The sequence below is a fragment of the Diachasmimorpha longicaudata genome, chromosome 10 (assembly GCF_034640455.1).
Source record: "Diachasmimorpha longicaudata isolate KC_UGA_2023 chromosome 10, iyDiaLong2, whole genome shotgun sequence".
Classification (NCBI taxonomy): domain Eukaryota; kingdom Metazoa; phylum Arthropoda; class Insecta; order Hymenoptera; family Braconidae; genus Diachasmimorpha; species Diachasmimorpha longicaudata.
This window is the reverse complement of record NC_087234.1, coordinates 5,142,334-5,160,427: the sequence shown is the minus strand read 5'-3', so window position 1 is coordinate 5,160,427 and position 18,094 is coordinate 5,142,334. Positions and strand designations below refer to the sequence as shown.

Genomic DNA, 18,094 nt, shown 5'->3' with positions numbered 1-18,094 from the left:
ATCTCATAATAATTAGAATTGTTTGGCATGAGCCAGCATCCCGCCGACAATCAACAGCATTTCTCCTTTGTGCATTATACCCGCCAGTCAACCATTTTCTTATCGGCATCAATAATTATTTCTTTCACTTTCTTTATTCTTTATTTATTCACTATTATCCATCCACAATTACAATCTGTTAGGTAGATAATGTAGAACAAATGACATGATTACACTGAGAGACGAAATAATGATCTTCGATTCGCAATTTGTTCTTCTAGTGTTTAGATTTTTTTTTCGATAGTAAAAAATAAATTTTCTCTTAGATTGATTTGTTTATACATCAATTTTATCCTTAATTAGTGATTCAATCGGACAGGTCGTAAGATTATATTTTTAAGGGTTCAAGAGAATGGAGAACTTGCATGACATTCTGTTGTCTTATCCCTATACTCTTGTTTTTTTTTTTTTAATTGGAATCGTCTGTCCCATGCTGAAATATAATGTGAGATATACCCGAAGTAATTTATATTTATAAATGAAAAAAAAAACAAAAAGCTATGCAAGTTCTCCATCGACTCTCATGCGAGTTTGTAATTTAAATCCTTTGATATTTCTGTTTTCTGCAGGCATTTTTTAAAATATTTTTAGTTAATTATTTTATTGGCACGTGTTTAGAACGATATGTTAATCAGTGTGACATAGTTATTTCACACCAATTGCCAATAGTTATGATTGGTCGGCTTATTGGCGGTAATACAGCTGTGCGACTACGACAATTATTTTTTTTTATAAATTCATGAAGATCCATTCAATTTTGAATTGATTCATTAATTGATTGATTAATAGAAAATGGAAATCAATTGATTTTTGGATTTATAAATTCGGAAGTGTATGACGAGCTCGTTGACTCTGATAGTCAGTGAGTTGATGGATTATTTTACTTTCAAGCATTAGTTAATTGAAGAATCAATTAGTGCCCTGGAGTCAATCATTTACGTAAAATTAATATTACTCATGTGGCTGCCATTGTATAGCGAATATATCGGGAGGGAGTGGGTTTAGATGAAAAATTCACCCCAATTATCCCTAATTAACTCCGGTAACACTTCGCGAAATTCATTCTTAATCTCATCAAACAGATCTCCCGAAAAGTAAAATGACTTAATCAAGTGACTTGGACCTTCCAATCGCCCCCTTGTGCTTTGAAATATCAAAATGAAAAAATCCTCGACTGTCGGTGGACGTCGAGGGTCGTTGGTCATTAGTTTGAGCTATACCACGTAAATTATACTGAATCGAATGATTGTTAAGCGCATCTAATATCACATTGTCGGATGGATTAATCACTGATGATGATCTCTCATTGATTGAGGAATTCAATTGTGGTAATGGTGTATTTAATTCCGTTGCTGATGCATCGTCTTCATGGCTGCAGTGATGCTGGCAGTTGTGGCTGTCACGTGATTGATAGTAATCACAGGTGTGGAGTTGATGGCCACTGTAGGGATGGTGGGTGCAGGGTTGAGCAGTTCGGGAATTATCGGTTTGCTGTGGGGGCGGTAGAGGAAGGGAAAGGGGATTGTTTTTAACACGGGATTGGGCTATCACTGTGTCGTAGCTGGGGGGTGGACCGTAGAGCTGGTAATAGGGACAGTTTAAATCATTCAGGACTATGTTTGGGGGGTGGTAGGGGGTGGAGTGGGTGGCTGGGGTCGAGGTGTACGGGGGCGAGGCAGGAATGCCTCTGTGTGGACCTGAAAACCATTGTTTAGATCCAGTAATTATTTTTAGAAAACAATAAAAAAATTTGAGTTTATAAAAATATTCAATGAAAGACATTTCCAAGAATATATTTATATTTTTTTAAGGTAATAAAAAATTGGGGCAAAGCAAAATATTTTTTAAAGAATTGTTCAAAATGTTTTTTTTTTCGAACGAGTCAATTAATCATTACCTTTCCACATTCGATGAAGAAAAACAGTATTTCTCGATGAATTGTAACTGATACTGGCCTGCTGTCCCTGGCATAATGAACCACGCTGTGGCATACTGTGGGTCCTAGTGTGTGATGACCTCGTGGTGGTCGGTATCACGGACGCGGCAGCTCGATATCGTCCTTGCAGCCAATACCTGTACCACCAGCCACCCCCAGAGCACACCAGAAACATAATTATGACGAGTAGCCTGAGGACATTAATGGGTGAAGGTCACACGGACATTTATAGAACACTTCCCCTCGAGGTTTTCTTAAGATTATTGTTTTTTTTATCATTACCAGTAGTACCACAGGTGGTATATCTGGAAACCCGGGGACACGCAACAGCCGAAATTACAGCAGTGTTCGTTTTTTGGACATCTGAAAGAGAATTATTCTTTTTAAGAATTCATGGGAGTTTTCTGGCATTTTTTATTCGTTTGGGAGGATGTTGGAATTATTCATTTTTAAGGGAAGTTGTTGAAAAAAATCTGGGACTGGCTTAGGGGGTGTGCACGCAATGGTTGCACAGCTGTATTACTCTCAACAAGCTGAGCACTTATAAAAAAAACAAATACTTCTATACTAACAGTGTGAAATTATTGTGCCACAGTCATTAACATTCTGTTCTAAATGAGGGCCATTAAATAATCCGGTAAAAATATCTGTGACAAATCTAAAGACTGAAGAGCTCTGGCGATTCTTTTGCGTTTCAATTCAAGATCATGATCTCAACAATTTTCGCTCCAATCCACAATAATTTTTTACAGAAAAAATACTTACTTATAATATTTTGGATTACCTCCTATCTCAAAGGCACAGTATTTGGCTTCAGCCTGGAAAAATAGGGTTTTTAGTTCAAGGTCGAGTGCACCCACTCCCCTGCAATCATCGAAAATCCCTCCGAAACGAAGGAGAAAGGAAAGAGCTTCACTCCAAAATCAAAATGTTGAGAAAATTTACTTTATTAACACACAAAAAATTATTGACAATTACTAGTGGTGATATTGCGATCAATTTAAAACTCACATAAATTAAACACTCGGACAATCCAGCGACAATAGCCACTCCTTTAATCCCCTTTGATATCATGATATCTCAGTAGTTGAAACAACATTTGCAATCACAAATTATTAAATTTCAACGCATTGTTATTAACACTACAGCCATCCACGGCCATCTTGATCCTTCCACCCGCCACTGAGTACTGAGAGCTTTTTATATACATAGGACACATGACATTGCGCCCCTCTATCTATTGATTTTTCCAGTGTGACCCTTCTCGTGTATTTGCAGACACCAGTGACGTCAGCTCTCATTATCATTATGTTTTCTTTATTGTTATTGGATAAATGCTGTTTTACAATGAGATTACAAAAGTTGATTATTCGAGAAATTAATTATTTAATAGGTTTTTGGAAATTCTTTCCGCTGGCTGATGATGTCATTACGAGGACTCCTGGGGAGATTTTGGAGAAACTGTGAGGGGCAATAGTTTGGGAGGAATTTCAGTCATACTTCCTCTGGAAATATCTCATTAGAGGAGTAATTACGACTAATGAACGGCATTTCCCATTCCACTGATTCACATCCGAAAAAGTACAATTCTTCTGGCATTGTAAATATCTCAAAAACCATCGGGTCTATCGAAAAATATGTTAGGACCTTTTTCGTAGACAATTAAATTCTACAGAAAAATTGTTTATTGACATTTTTCGCTAGAGCCACTCCTCTCTGAGTTATTCTCAATGTTGATCTCATCAGGGACCCTAGAAATCCTCGTTTGGCTTTTTCGACATCAGGTCAATGTATTTCGATATTTTGATGATTCAGGTGTAGACTAATTTCGATCTTGAGTTACTGCGTCTGAGAACGGGGCGGAGGCAGACGTAGCGGTAGATACAGCCACAGGCAACCGAGAGAATTGTCAGGGCCATTAGTAAACAACCTCTGAAAAGTGAAAAATTCCCATTATTTTCTGCCCAACTGAGTCTTAACAAATGGTCAATATCTCCGAAACCAACGATGAAATTTGGACGAATGAGAACTCATTTTCAACTCTATAAAACTATCTTTGAAATGAAACCAAAAATTTTTGATTTCACTCTGCCAATCTCAAGTTTTCGCCGATTGAAAGTGACTCAATTTAAGTTCTTTTTTTGTCTTCGTTTATAATTTCCTTACATCAACAACCAAGTATTGAACTCTGTGCAGCACTCATTATTTCCACAGCAGTATTCCTTGCTGGAGCACAGACCAGACTCGCAATATTGCGCAGAAGTCTAGAATAAAAAATAGGAAGTATTAGAAAATGAAACATTCGAGATCGAAAAACAAATAATTACCAAGGAAATTAGGGCATTAACGACGTAATAAACTATGACGAGAGCACCTGGTGACATCCTCCCTATGGATTTTTCCTAATGATTTACCACTGAATACCCTCCCGTCTTATTCGCCCTGCTTCTGCAAAAAACTGTGAACCTCGTGAAATTCCTGATATTGAAATAGGCTTATTCTGAACTTTAAACGATTGAATGATAATTCAGGCGATTGTTGACGATTCTATTACGAGATTTTGACATTCTGACACAGTGGAGTTAGTCATAAAGCTTATGAACATGTGTTATTCAACGAAAAATGCAACAATGAGGATTAATTGACAGCTTCTGAGTTTCTCGTTCTGCCACGTGATGGCAGTACTGCGAAATATGACGTCTGGCGGGACAGAATCTAGAAATTCAAAATGAAGGGCACAATTGAAGAAAACAAAATTCGTGAACAAACACTTTTATTCTATATTTTACAAAATCAATGATTCTCAGCTTTTGTCATCCTCCTCCATCATCTGCTGGATGAGCTTCTTGCGTTCCTCTGCCCTCCTCAAGTTCCCCAGGACAATGCTCTCAAAGTCCTGATCCCTCCCTCCAGCAAAGATATCAGGTGCTGACGAAAAGCTCGGAAAAGTTGAAGAAGTCCTTTCTGGTTCAAATCTGTCAGTGGAGGCGGAAAAAAGTCTAGAATTCGGTGCTTCGATCTTCTGAGACCTCCCCTCGCCCTCCCAAAGTCCTTCAAGCTTCAGAGGATTCCCCACGAGGCCCTTCTCGACCATCACCGCCATCTCACCAGCAGATTTCTCCTTGAACTCAACCAGAGCTCTTCCCTTCTTTCCAGACATGACCACTCCCGACACCTCTCCATACTTTGACATGATCCTGGTGAGGACCTCATGACTGTACCCCCCATTGTCAGCATCATCCTTATCAGCCTTCCACCTGATCTTGACCTTCCCAGTCGATCCCTCAGCATCAGACCCGTCTATCCCACACGGTCCCTCCGTCCGGTCCTTCTTCAGCTGCTGTCCAGACTGATCGTTGAAGAACACCTCTTCCTTCACCTTTCTCCCTCCTTCCCAGAGTCCTTCCAGCCTCAGTGGATTTCCCGCGAGGCCCCTCTCGACCATCACCGCCATCTCACCAGCAGATTTTTCCCTGAACTCAACCAGAGCCCTTCCCTTCTTTCCAGACATGACCACACCAGATACATCTCCATACTTCGACATGATCCTGGTGAGAACCTCCTGACTGTACCCCCCATTATCAATATCATCCTTGGCAACCCTCCACCTGATCTTGATCTTTCCAACCAGTCCCTCAGGATCAGGCCCTCCTGTACTGCACGGCCCTTCTCTCCGGTCCGTCCTCAACTGCTGTCGAATTTGATCGTTGATCAAGTTCACCTCCTCCTCAACGAGTTTCGATCCCATCTTCTCCAATCTCTCGATCTCCTCCTTCAACTTCTGCTCGTCGGACTTCCCTGATGGTGCCCTTCCACTATTGAAACGCTCCTCTCTAGCTTCGAGGTCGTCCTTGAATTTTTTTCTTCTGGCGTCTAGCTTCTTGGATCTCTCCTTGGCTTGCTCCTTGGCGAGGAGGACCCGGTCGTAGGCTTCTCTCGCTGTTGCATCCGTGAGGATTTCTAGGACCTTCGATAGCTGGTGAAAGAGCTCCGCAGCTCGAGGGTTGTTAGGATTCTTGTCTGGATGGCAGGATAAGGCCTTTTTACGATAGGCTGTTTTTATTTGAGAGGTTGTCGACGTCGACTCGATCTCCAGGAGGCCGTAGAGGTCCAGGTGCATCAGGTCTTCCATTTTTGGGGAGAGTTATGGCGATTGGGAGAGGTTTACGGGGTACAGGGTTGATGTTGAACTCCAGAGGGGAATCGCGTCACCAAAATTAGCAAAAAAAATTTTTTTGAGGTATATTTTTAATGGTCAACGGACGGTATCAATGGTTTTTGATTAATTTTGAGCTTTCGAGCTATTTGTTTAAATAACACGTTATTTCCTGGTGATCGATATTCACGATATTATATGATGACAATGTCACTTGCACTCGGTCTTTCACTTTTTGAAAACGTTTCTTCACGTTTACTCCGGGCTCTCAACGTTTGTTTTCCAACACTGGAGAACATAACCTCGAAATAACCCACACCTCTGCGCAAGCGCGTGTAGTTGGCGCCAGATCGTGGTGGGAAATTTGAAGGTATGATACAGGGAGGTATTGTCAACCTTTGATGTCGCCGACACCAAAATAGGGGACAAGTACCTCCGGAAGCCGTGCGTTGCGCTATACACCGCCTTCCCCATCGTGCGAAAAACGGTGTGATGCCAAAACCGGGCCCTTTTTGCTCTAGAAGGGCCAGGAGCTGAGAAAAACGGGAAAAACGAAAAAATCGATTTTGGAATATTCCCGGAGCCCTAGAAAAATCGCAAATCGTTTCACGAATCGAATGTCTTCACAATCTGCAATGAAATGCCAGGAATTTATGAAGATCGCACCTTTTGCAGAGATGACATTTATCTCCTGACATTTCCTCTTGAACCCCTCGCCCACATCTCGACCCCAATACCAATCCCTCATCACCACCAATCAATCAATCCCCAAGAATAACTCAACACCTCTGCACTTCGGTGAAAAAACGCCCCTCGAAAATCATCCAGCACTTCCCGAGGGTCATGAGAATCCCCTGAAGAGGTCATCAAAGCTCAGAAAAAAATTCCCAATTTATTCGTTTTTTATTTTTACTCTTTCGTATTCCCTCTCCATCTTAAATACTCAATCAAATTTCCCAGAACTCGTTCTCCAAAATGGCGTCAGCATCACAGCTGACGCATCAGCTGTGACCTCCCTCCTCTCTCTTGCCCTCCAAAAATCGCGGAATACGTAACAGTGATAAAAATACAGTGGATCAATCGCGGATAGAAAAAAAAGTCAGTTAAACCTGGCGAAGCGAATATTGAATAACGTGATGAAGTCATTCAAAGAATCACTTGCGAATGCAAAAAATATATTGATATTGACGGGCAGTGGTATATCGGCTGAGTCTGGCATACCGACATTCAGGGGTGCTGGAGGATTTTGGAGAACATATCTTGCCCAGAGTTTGGCAACACCACATGCCTTCAAGAGCAATCCGTCGATGGTGTGGGAGTTTTACGAGTTTCGGAGGGATGGGGCTGCTAAGGCCCAGCCTAATAAGGTAAGTGGACATAATTTATTATTTATTTAATCACTTATAAGTTTTTCGAATTTTTTTTGTCGCATTAAAGAGCAATTCACCTGGGATTTGAACCGACAACCTTCAGATTACTGAGATTTTATTCAGATACAGGCAAATAACTACTTTTTCATGACACTGCGCGGAAAAGTGACTTTTTATGACGCCGTACGGAAAAGTTACGTTTTGGGCGGTGGAACTGCTCAAAAAATCTCTCTCGCAAATTACAGTGAAATTATAATTCTGTTCAATACCCATGGGAAAACATACTTTTACTCCCTTGGCACATAATATACTATTTAATTACGGGGTCCAAAAAGTATCAAAATATACGATTTTTTAGGCTCACGAAGCCATCGCCAATTTCGAGTTGCGACTGACAAGGGAAGGGAAAAATGTGACAGTAGTGACTCAGAATATCGACGGTCTTCATCAAAGAGCTGGAACTAAAAACATAATCGAACTTCATGGGTCATTGTACAAGACTCGTTGCACCAAGTGCGACGACATCGAGATCAATCACACGATACCGATCTGCCCCGCACTGGCTGGAAAATGGTAACGATAGGGGACAGGTTGAAAAATCTATTTTTTGATGAACTGCGGAAAAACCAAATTAATTATTATGGAATTTTCAATATGATATAAAAACGTAAAGGCAAACATGAATCTCCCCATTCACTCAACACTCAATACTGGACATCCAACTACATTATAAATAAATTACTTTGCAGTTCTCCAGATCCGGATGCTATAACTTCGGATATTCCAATCGAAGAACTTCCAAAGTGCAAGAAAAACTCTTGTGACGGTTTATTGCGACCACACATAACATGGTTTGGGGAGAGTTTAGAGTCTGATGTGCTTGACAGAGCTGGTCAATATCACTCACAAGAGCATTACAATTATTGCAGGACATAGTCGATAATTTTTTGACAATTTTTTTATCCTTTAGAACACGCGGTTGAGACCTGCGACGCTTGTCTCATCATCGGGACCTCATCGATGGTATATCCAGCCGCAATGTTCGCACCCAGAGTTGCTGAACGTGGCATACCCGTTGCCGAATTCAACATCGAGGAAACAGACGCGACAAATAAATTTCAGTTAGCAGAATTCTCTATCGAATTTTTATCCATGTCCTAAACATATTTGCGAAAAATAATTGAGAATGAATTTTTTTTTTAATTGCAGGTACCATTTTCAAGGCCCCTGCACCGTCACCGTACCTGAAGCTCTTGCCTGAGCGCATAAAGATTGAAAATCACGTAGTTGATCAGATAATTCATCGCTTAGTTAATTAATCATTCAATTGTGTCAGCAATAATATTTTATAACTAACTGTATCAGCTAGCCAAATAAATTATTTTCTAAATTAAAAGAGGACTTGAAAACTTCTCTCATTTTTTATTCAACCACGTAGAATTTATTGCTCCACTCATAAACATGAACAAATGCAATATGACTGAACATTAATATAATTTTATACATTATTACATATTTATAATATATCATATCAATATTATACCGTTAAACTTTCGTTCATGCGTCCTTGGTGTAGATTCCACGATTGAGGTCTCTGTTTATTACAAGAATATCTCGTCAACAAGTGAATCTATTGAAAAAAGTGATAAACAATTTTTTGAGGAGAATCAAATTCCCAGAAAAAAATTCTAGTAACATTTTTCGATCGATCCACTCGTGCCCGAGTTATTGGAGGACATAATACGCAGAAATTGTTTCCTCGAATCATTTCATTAATGATTCCATTTTAATTAAGTAATTAGCTCAGTTTTTAATTATCTCCCGTGTATAGTATTTTTTGATTGGAACGTAATCTATCACAGAGTGAGAAATGGTCGAGTAAACCACGAGAATTGCCACTCGTAATTTTTTAATAATTGAACGAAAAACTCGTGAATAAATATCACTCTGAAAATTACGTAATTAATTCGCTGGAATTCATAAAATAATTAATGAAATCGTGTTGTCAGCATCTTCAAGAAGAAAAAAAATACAAAAAATGTTCTTATATATTTTACTCCATTTATGAAGGACTAGTTGCTTGATTGAGTTTTTCGTCAATTTTCTTTTCATCTTTGATTTTTCATTTGGCATCTAAGTTCTTAAATAATTAGTCAGCGGGTCGCTCGACACGGCACATATCATAGTTCCCTCGTATATTATTTTTCATAAATAATATTTTACATCAAAGGCTTGAAATCAACGAATCGATGATTTTTTTTAAGAAAAATAATTATTTTTTAAATCGCGGGATCATTTTTCCCTCACATACGCGGTTATTCCTGTCAAGCTTTTGATAATTATTCAATGCCATTGGAATATTAATTGTAATAACCCCACCCAACGATATTTACACCGGCGCCACCCCCACCCTCCATTCTCTCCAAAAAATGAACGAAAACTTTGATTTCACATCTGTAACAAATCATATAAAAATAACAAAATCGAAAAAATTATTTGTCAATAATATTGTCATCACAGATATCCAGGAAAGCATCAGAAATTTCAGTAAAAGAATTAACGATAAAAAAAATTGCGAAAACAATTGGAAGAAAATTCATTAATGATTGCTTTGTGCACCTGCAACTCTGCAGGATCAATCAATAATTTTTTCCACAACTTTCTTTAGTTTGTCATTAATGTTATTAAGCCGATAATTACACATTCGCCCATCTGATACTAATAATCGCTCTAGTCACAACATTGTTAACAATGTTCCCTACGATTTATTTGGGCGATATTTTGCTGTTCCTCATTAGAAGCTCAAGTTCTTTTGTACATTAATTTAAACAATAGAAAAACCCAAAAATCCTACTACAAAAATTATTGCTTAAAAACTAGAGTCAGTAATTTATCAGAAGCTTCGTCTGTAATTTTTCTACGACTACTAAATCCGAGCAAAAATTAATGTCAAATTGTTTTTGCTTTTGGAATTCCATATTTTCTGCAGAATAAAAAAAAATTCAATAATTCACCAATAAAATAATGAAATAAATAAATTAGTGGGCATTTGTTTCGAACCGGAAGACAAATTATCCTGTCAAGGCCATCTCAGGTCGAGTCGTAGTCCCGATGAAAAGCGAATCAACAGTGGTGCTTTCAGGATGCTCGGTAATGCCCACAGTACTTGAAATAGCTCGCGCAGTTGTCGTGATCAGCTCTTTAATAGTGGTCGTAATTTCCGGAGCAGAAGTGGTCGTGGAAATTGTTGAATTTTTAAGACAATAGCTCATGATCTGGCCGTGCTTGCACGACTCATCCCTATCGTCATTGAAGATGATGAGTAGGAGACCGGAAATGGCGACAAAAATGCCGGCCACGAAGAGGCCCAGGGCTGGGAGTTTCTGAGGTGACAGAAGTCCACCATTCTCCAGTTTGAGATAGCACAGGGCTGGGAGAATGTAGGCTAGGGGTACAGCCGCCAATATTCCATTCAGCTCAAGAACAACCCCGAGACAATCTGTCGTCATCGAGATGAAGTAGGCGACCGTTATTATTCCCATTGTGATGATTAAATATCGGCGATCGGAACCGGCGATGTACATGTCGTGATTCTCAGTCTCGTCGGTTCCCTTTATTGCTGTGAGGATCACCTGGAAGATCCCATAATTGTTTATTCAATTTTTTTATTAGTGAGACACTGTGATAGAAGTGAGGGGGATAAATGCAATGACTCTGCACCATCTGAATGTTCTTGTGTTCTCCAATTACCTCGCGTGTGACGAAGCACTCGATGGGAAACGTCAGCAAGATGGTGCCACTGAACATTACCCTCGAGAAGTTCATGAGATCATCGTCCCAGCAGTAGTTCTCCATGAGGTCACCCTGAACGTGTGACGTAAATGTGGCGTAACCAGCGATGCCAAAAGCACTTGCCACGATGAAAGACGTGAATAGAGACCAGTGGGTCACTACGTCCCACTTCTGCTGGGTCGCACGCTCGATAGACCCATAGATGAGGAAGGTGTTGTGATGACACATAAAGGCGAACGCCATTATGCCTATCGAGGGAATGACACCCCTTATCGATGCGAATCTCCAGCTATCGGTGGACTCCGGCCTGGGAAAAATTTGTTCACATCTCAGGAGGTACGAAAAAAATTCTAAAAAAATCATCAAGTCTTCAGATCTTTTCTCACATCTGCGAGATTTTTACCGATTTTTGAATTCATCGTTTGACATTAAAAACATCTACTTTGTCAACTCACACAATGGCTGACATTGTGCTCATCCTGATGAAAATGGCGAGGAGAATGAAGCCGACACACACGAGCGAGAGAAAAGATATTTTTGCTAGTCTCGCTACATTTCTGTATAAGCACAGTGGCACTGTTATCCACATTGTTGCTAGCAGAATAACAACTTCACGTTTGCCGAATATATTGTCTTCTCTCAGGCCAAATACTCGAATAATAACTTTCGTTACTGTATCACCCACAACAACGTTGTACGATACCATGGCTATAATTAGAAAAAATTAATTAATAATATTTTTTATGATCGTCCCCATAAATGTTGAATTTTTAAAACGATTGAGTGTGGATAATACTTTTTATTTTACAAAATCAACTTTTGATGGAGCATCGAAAAAGTTTAAAGGTGAAATAGACATTTACCAATAAATGGATAAATAAATTGTAGGGTTGTTAGTATGTAGAAGCCAACCCGTCCAAAACTTGCCCTCATAAGTCCCTGATAACTCATCTCTCCACACAAATGTCCACTCCTGACCATGAGGATCAATGAATAATCAGTGAGCACTGCTACGACTATCAGGAGACCTATCCCAAGGCCAAAGCCTGATTGGTGTAGAGCATAGGGAATCCCTGAGAAACGCGACAAACATCTCATCAATGTTTTAATTGGATAAAAAATTGTGGAATTATTAATTACTAACCAATCACTCCACTGCCGATGATGGAATTGATGAAATTAAAGCTCGCCAGTGGCAGACTAGAGAATTTTCCCGATTCATCTTCCTCCTCCCCCTGAAATTGACCCCAATCACTTCAGTTGTTGCTAATTGAAATTATTCATTGAAACCGAAATCAAAAACTCGATTTCGTGGGGTGAATTCTCCAACCGTTTTTTCTAAAGCTCCTTCACTACTTGAAGACACTAGTACAAGTACCAATCTACAATTGCTAATGAACAAAATTATAATTGAAATCGGAATGACAATTTTACTGGCATTTTCGTCCCGATGTATTACCGAGACGAGATCAGGGAAAAATCATGCTCATGCCGATTTTTGTTTTTTTGTAATTAATTATTAATTGTGCATATTATCATGGATGTTTATGACTCAAGGGCTAGTTCAGATTTGAAGCTTGAAATTAGAAAATAAAAAAACAATCATGCCAGTGCCTTTCATGAGTCATGTCCGCGAGAAGGAGAAAAAATTGCGACACAAAAAAAATCCGAAAGATGATTTACATAATTTATTCAGTCTGTAGAAATCGAATGACATAAGTTGAGAGTAGGCAAAAGAAAATAAATAATTTTAAGAAGTTTTCAAAATGCCGAGATGAAGGTACCGCCATCTTTAAACGCCCTTGCGTATGCAAAATGGCGACGATTTTTCAAGACATCCTGCGGATTTTTTCATCCTCTTTCGAGTGGAAATTTACCAAAAATATTTTTCCCCACATATTAGTGGTTTGTTTTAGACGAAAGCCTCATAATTAATAATTCAACCAGATGAGCATTTAAAAAGTCTCATGCGTCAAGGCCCATCTAAATAAAATATAAAAAACTATTGAACTGTCTTTCAACAGAAGTAATAATCACTTTTAATGAAACATTCCGATGACATTATTTATATTTATTTGCAGTATGCTGATGGTTATGATGCTGAAGACCCAAAGGCGATGACGATGATGAGCATGATGAGCAAAACACGATTAACAAACATGGAAAAATATGTGAGAAGAATTTCATTAATTAAATAGTTATGGGGAGACCCGAGTGAGACAACACGGATTATCTTACCCTCACGAGCTGTCTCATATCGTCGTAGGAGTCATCCGTGCCCAAGCTGTTGCCCTGTTGGTTACAATCCACCGATATTTCGATTTGTGCATGAGGATCATTCCATTAACACATAATTTTAAAAACTTCCATCCGCTTAACATTTTTTTTGCATTTTCTACAGTAAAAAAATCTTCCAAAGAAATAAACAGCATTTCCTTTCTATACATATATATTTTTTAAAATAATTTTATCAACAATAAAAATGTTTTCGTAGTGAATGGAAGTAATCTTTTAATTTGCTTAATGAATCGAGATTTTTTTGTGTGGATTATATACAGTCTGTCTGTCTGTGCTGTGAGATAAGAGGGATGAGTAACATGTATAAATCTCGTTACATAATGCATGTGGAAAAGTTCACAAATATTAGGCCCATAAATAATAGATGGGGCGAAGGGGAAACATATAATTTTTTATAATGAAATGAAGTGGGTGGAGGACCCTTCAATGCACCCGGCATTCCGGGATAATTCCAATCATTAATAACGCTTATCACTGATACGGAGTGAATTTTTTTTCTGTCTCACAATTAATCATCAGTAACTTAAGTATATTTCCACGGAGAAAAAAAAACAAAAATTGTGATTTGCGGAAGACTAAAATAATGATTATCTCTGTCTTATTTTGAGTCAAGATCCCGGAATTTTGCGTTCCCCTGAGCGTCTAGAACTGAAAATTTTAATATGAAATAACACAGGCGACTTCACTCACATCCTCATAATTTTTTCTCGCGTCCAAGATGTAGCTTTTCTCATCGACACTCCTGGAGGCTTCCTGTGCCATTGCGCGGGCAATCCTCGACAGTTCCCCGACTGATATCCGTGATATTATAAATCTCAGGCCAGCTGTTCCCAATAAGCCAGCCTCCTCCTTCACCCGGAAGACAGTTCACTCTTGGAGTCGTTGGGCAGGTGCTAATCACAACAAATGACCCTGGCTACCACTCCTCCCCGACAATTTGTCCGCCCCCTTGTCCTGCCTAACACAACTCAATCAACTATTCGGGGAAATGATGCTAAGGGGGGGCCACAGGGATGAATGAAAATGCGGAGGCTTTCGGGGTCCACCGGAACTGTTCTCTGTCTCTACTATTGATTGACAAAGTTGTGTCGAGAGTACACAAGCACTCGGTGGCCAACGGGGGAAGTGGTGGTGGAGGCAAATGCGACCGCCAACTGGCCTCGATGGAAGCACCTCAGAGACTCCCCCACGCCTGCGCCCTCCCCTCGATGAGAATATGATCCTCCAGATAGTAAACAAGATGGTATATCATGTGTCAGGACTGCGAGGAATTTTCTCATTTCGCATTTTTGAGCGGTGAGAGGCATGAGGAGGAGCACAAACTACTTGTGAATTACGAGGACGACTTGCGTGCAGGAATTGTCGGTCAGAAGGGGATGAGAAAATCTGGGGATGGCTTGAAAAATTTGTTCAGTTTATGGGAATCCCCGGGAGTGACTTGAGGGTGATTCAGAAAGAATAAATAATATTAATAATTACTTGAAGAGACGAGGTGGAGGCACCGCCATCTTTGAAGTCACCTGTGGCCGAGGAGGGGGTTGACAAGATGGTGGACGGCACACTTGTCTTCATGTCGCATTTTTGGATATTTGTTACAATTATTTACGTTCGTTAGATAGCGTCCAGCAGGGCTCATCCAGGTTTTAGGAGGTGAAAAATTGTTTTAAGCAACATTTTCACCGTTGCATATACTTGGTCATATGCAAACTATTAGTACCCAAAGCATCAGCAAATTTTTCACCCTAACCTATATTTTGTCATCTTTTTGTTGGAAAATTCGTGACACAGAGATCTTTTCGTGTGGTATTATCCTTTTTATTCACTTCAATCGCCTCTGAAAATCAAATTTCCCGCCCGCTGCACACCCTACTGAGCCCCCTAGCTATGTATGTGTGTAGCGTTCGTGCAATTGTAGCTTTAGTGAAAAATGGCCGGCGTCAGCGACTGGTTCAGCATTGGGAGTACGGTGGCATGTAAAACGTGTTATCACAAAGAAATTGAGGGAGAAGTGTTGGCATTTGATCCCCAAACCAAAATGCTGATATTGAGTATCCTTTTTCATTGCAAACATCGCTTCGCATCATCGCCGGGAACACATCTAGGCCCATATTGCCCCTTGGGTCCTGCACTGAAGCATAATTCATAACATCACGTGAAAAGTTCGATTTTTTTTTCAATTTCTCCTCCTTGAGTGAAGGAAATCACGATCTCAGGGGGTAGAACGCTCCCCAGGGTGAGTTCAACACCGGGGGGGTCCTCGGAAACCCTCACGGGCTGATTGTTATTGTGGCTGCAAGGTTAGTTTCGTTGGGGAAGACAGTGCTGCGGACTGGATGAATTGATCAGCAACACTTCAAAATTATTTTATCACAAATGGTTTTTCATTTTTTTTTCGCATTTCTGGGCCTGGGGGTGATGTCAGGACGTTCATTAGAAGGTCTTTACGTGCAAAAAGAGGCTGGCAATGACTTCTGAATTTTGGTCTCAAAATATTTGGTGAAAACAATTTTGGGGGTGAGCAGTGAGTTTCTGAGGGTTTGAGGAAGATTTCTGGGGCAAAAGGGGTTCCCAGGGGTGATGGGATTGGACGTTTTCTTGGCTTCGTAATAAATTTTGATATTGTTGGTTGCGGTGGTTATCGTTGATGAGCTAATTGGAATTTCATGATTTCTTTGCGGAATTTAATTGAATTGTAGGGATAACCTAACATTTTCGTCGGTGGAATGTGATTCTCTGGGTTTTCAGGGGCAATTATGATTATGATTGTATGGTTTTTGGATTGTAGCCATTCCAATTACTGACAAAGCTCAGTTCTTAGAGAAACACAAGAACGACTTGTGAGTGTGTACAACAATTTATTTTTCTTAATCAAGATACTATTGAACAGAATGTCCATCATCATCGAACCGGCCATCATTCAATGATGTACATATAGTTAATTTATCACTTGTGTCAGATGTGCAAGTTAAACGTGAAGTATCACCTACACTCAATGAACCACCACAAAGTCTCAATCTCCAGAGGCTAAATACACGTGTGCGCAATCAGATTGAGGAGAAAAAACGTATGGTGAAGGCTCTGCAGGCCGGAGTATCGCCTGAGGGTCAAAAATTATTTATTGCCATTGCTAAGACCATACAGGCGATAACGTGGTCGGGACAGAATATCGTTGTTTGGGATGATGTTACCATTGTACCACCTTACAAAACTGATAATGTCCATGGAAATGCTGAGTCCAAATCATATTTACATGTCAGAAAAATCGTAAGTATTTTTTAGTCTTTAATATATTCTTTATTAACTTGGTAATGCTGCTTAATTTTTCCATTGATTCTCATTAATTTATCTGTCGAGTAACGAGATAATGTATAACAAGGGAATTATTTGATCAGGTTGAAAAGCACATGAAGGATCAAGCAGCAGCTGAAACACAGCAACGAGATGCGACGAAGGGCAGCAGCGCGCAATAAACATCGCAAGAGTCCTAAGAGAAAATATCCATTCGAGAAAACAAAAAGAAATGAAAAAAAAACTCAACAAAAAAGCGAAAAAATAGAGATAGATAAAATAATGAAGGGGTCATTCTGTGGCGTAATTTTCTTTTTTAAATTTCGCGACGAATTCACTGACTCGATTTATGAATTAGACAAATGGGGGGAGGGGATTCCACTCAATGAAGGAGGAAAAAGAAAATGTGAGGACAAAAGACACCATTGGGATTTGTGAGGCCCTTGAGAAGGGACTGAGCCATTAATTCGGAGGATTTGATGGGGAAAATGATTTTTTCACTTTGAAATATGAGTTTTGGTTGGATGTACGGGGGGATGGGGATGGAAAGTTGTAATTATCTCGGAAACCGGTAGTTTTTGAAGAAAATGTGTGTAGATATTTTTCGTGGTGAGTCAAATTGTCCACAAAAATGATGCTGAACATTTTTTTTCATGAAACCACTTGGTGCAAAGATAATTGAGGATATATGAAAAATGGAAAATTCATTTTGATGAATCCATTCGGTTAATTTTGTGATTATCTCGTTAAGGAGTGGATTTGAGTGAAAATTTCTATAGAGCTTTCTTATGAAGAATTAAATTTTCAGAAAAAAAATGCTACGTCCCATTTTCCCTTAAAACTGCTCAATACAGAGATAATTAGATAATTGAAAGGACATCAAAAATGAAATTTTGCTTCTTCTCGACTTTCCATCTTTTTGAAGCCCATTTGATCATTATTTTGCAATTATTAATCATCTTGATGAAAAAAATGAAAAGTTCAGTTCTGCACTCGTACTGTGCCCGTTGAAATGGAAAAATCGAGAGAGGAAAACCAGAAAATACAGAGAAGACACAAATAAATGTAATATAAATTCCATAAATTCCAAAAGCACATTTTTATTATCCTGCTGTATTAAACGCATTGTTATTGATATTTATTATTACTCATTTCATTAGTTTATGGTTATTTAATTTTCAATCGAATTCTAATTTCTCGATTATCGAACTATCA

The 18,094-nt window shown here is 39.3% G+C and overlaps 5 protein-coding genes across 6 annotated transcripts; 2 read left to right on the top strand and 3 right to left on the bottom strand.

The window, feature by feature from the left end:
* Nucleotides 1-115: 115 nt before the first annotated feature.
* On the bottom strand, nt 116-2,783 carry LOC135166500 (uncharacterized). The gene is made up of 4 exons (XM_064128763.1): nt 2,741-2,783; nt 2,258-2,354; nt 1,937-2,166; nt 116-1,736 (listed from the first exon to the last, which is right to left on the bottom strand). The coding sequence occupies exons 3-4, from the start codon at nt 2,148-2,150 to the stop codon at nt 1,144-1,146; spliced, it is 807 nt and encodes a 268-aa protein (XP_063984833.1). The 5' UTR covers nt 2,151-2,166; nt 2,258-2,354; nt 2,741-2,783; the 3' UTR covers nt 116-1,143.
* Nucleotides 2,784-3,275: 492 nt separating this feature from the next.
* Nucleotides 3,276-6,447, bottom strand: LOC135166490 (dnaJ homolog subfamily C member 17). The gene is made up of 4 exons (XM_064128752.1): nt 4,784-6,447; nt 4,303-4,690; nt 4,142-4,239; nt 3,276-3,907 (listed from the first exon to the last, which is right to left on the bottom strand). Exons 1-2 carry the CDS (start codon nt 6,105-6,107, stop codon nt 4,584-4,586), a joined length of 1,431 nt encoding a protein of 476 aa, XP_063984822.1. The 5' UTR covers nt 6,108-6,447; the 3' UTR covers nt 3,276-3,907; nt 4,142-4,239; nt 4,303-4,583.
* A 699-nt stretch (nt 6,448-7,146) lies between these two features.
* LOC135166503 (NAD-dependent protein deacylase-like) lies at nt 7,147-8,902 on the top strand. The gene is made up of 5 exons (XM_064128768.1): nt 7,147-7,498; nt 7,860-8,074; nt 8,251-8,393; nt 8,472-8,622; nt 8,711-8,902. The coding sequence occupies exons 1-5, from the start codon at nt 7,268-7,270 to the stop codon at nt 8,760-8,762; spliced, it is 792 nt and encodes a 263-aa protein (XP_063984838.1). The 5' UTR covers nt 7,147-7,267; the 3' UTR covers nt 8,763-8,902.
* A 5-nt stretch (nt 8,903-8,907) lies between these two features.
* On the bottom strand, nt 8,908-14,755 carry LOC135166488 (putative sodium-coupled neutral amino acid transporter 11). Of its 2 annotated transcripts, XM_064128749.1 has the most exons (7): nt 14,282-14,755; nt 13,532-13,585; nt 12,438-12,528; nt 12,157-12,366; nt 11,749-12,001; nt 11,252-11,600; nt 8,908-11,133 (listed from the first exon to the last, which is right to left on the bottom strand). In XM_064128749.1, the coding sequence occupies exons 1-7, from the start codon at nt 14,351-14,353 to the stop codon at nt 10,573-10,575; spliced, it is 1,590 nt and encodes a 529-aa protein (XP_063984819.1). In that variant the 5' UTR covers nt 14,354-14,755; the 3' UTR covers nt 8,908-10,572. The 2 variants fall into 2 exon arrangements, with proteins under 2 accessions (XP_063984819.1, XP_063984820.1); XM_064128750.1 differs by lacking the exon at nt 13,532-13,585 and having other exon boundaries at nt 14,282-14,754.
* A 731-nt stretch (nt 14,756-15,486) lies between these two features.
* Nucleotides 15,487-18,014, top strand: LOC135166505 (protein LSM12 homolog A). The gene is made up of 3 exons (XM_064128771.1): nt 15,487-15,639; nt 16,479-16,855; nt 16,984-18,014. The coding sequence occupies exons 1-3, from the start codon at nt 15,519-15,521 to the stop codon at nt 17,059-17,061; spliced, it is 576 nt and encodes a 191-aa protein (XP_063984841.1). The 5' UTR covers nt 15,487-15,518; the 3' UTR covers nt 17,062-18,014.
* Nucleotides 18,015-18,094: the final 80 nt, after the last annotated feature.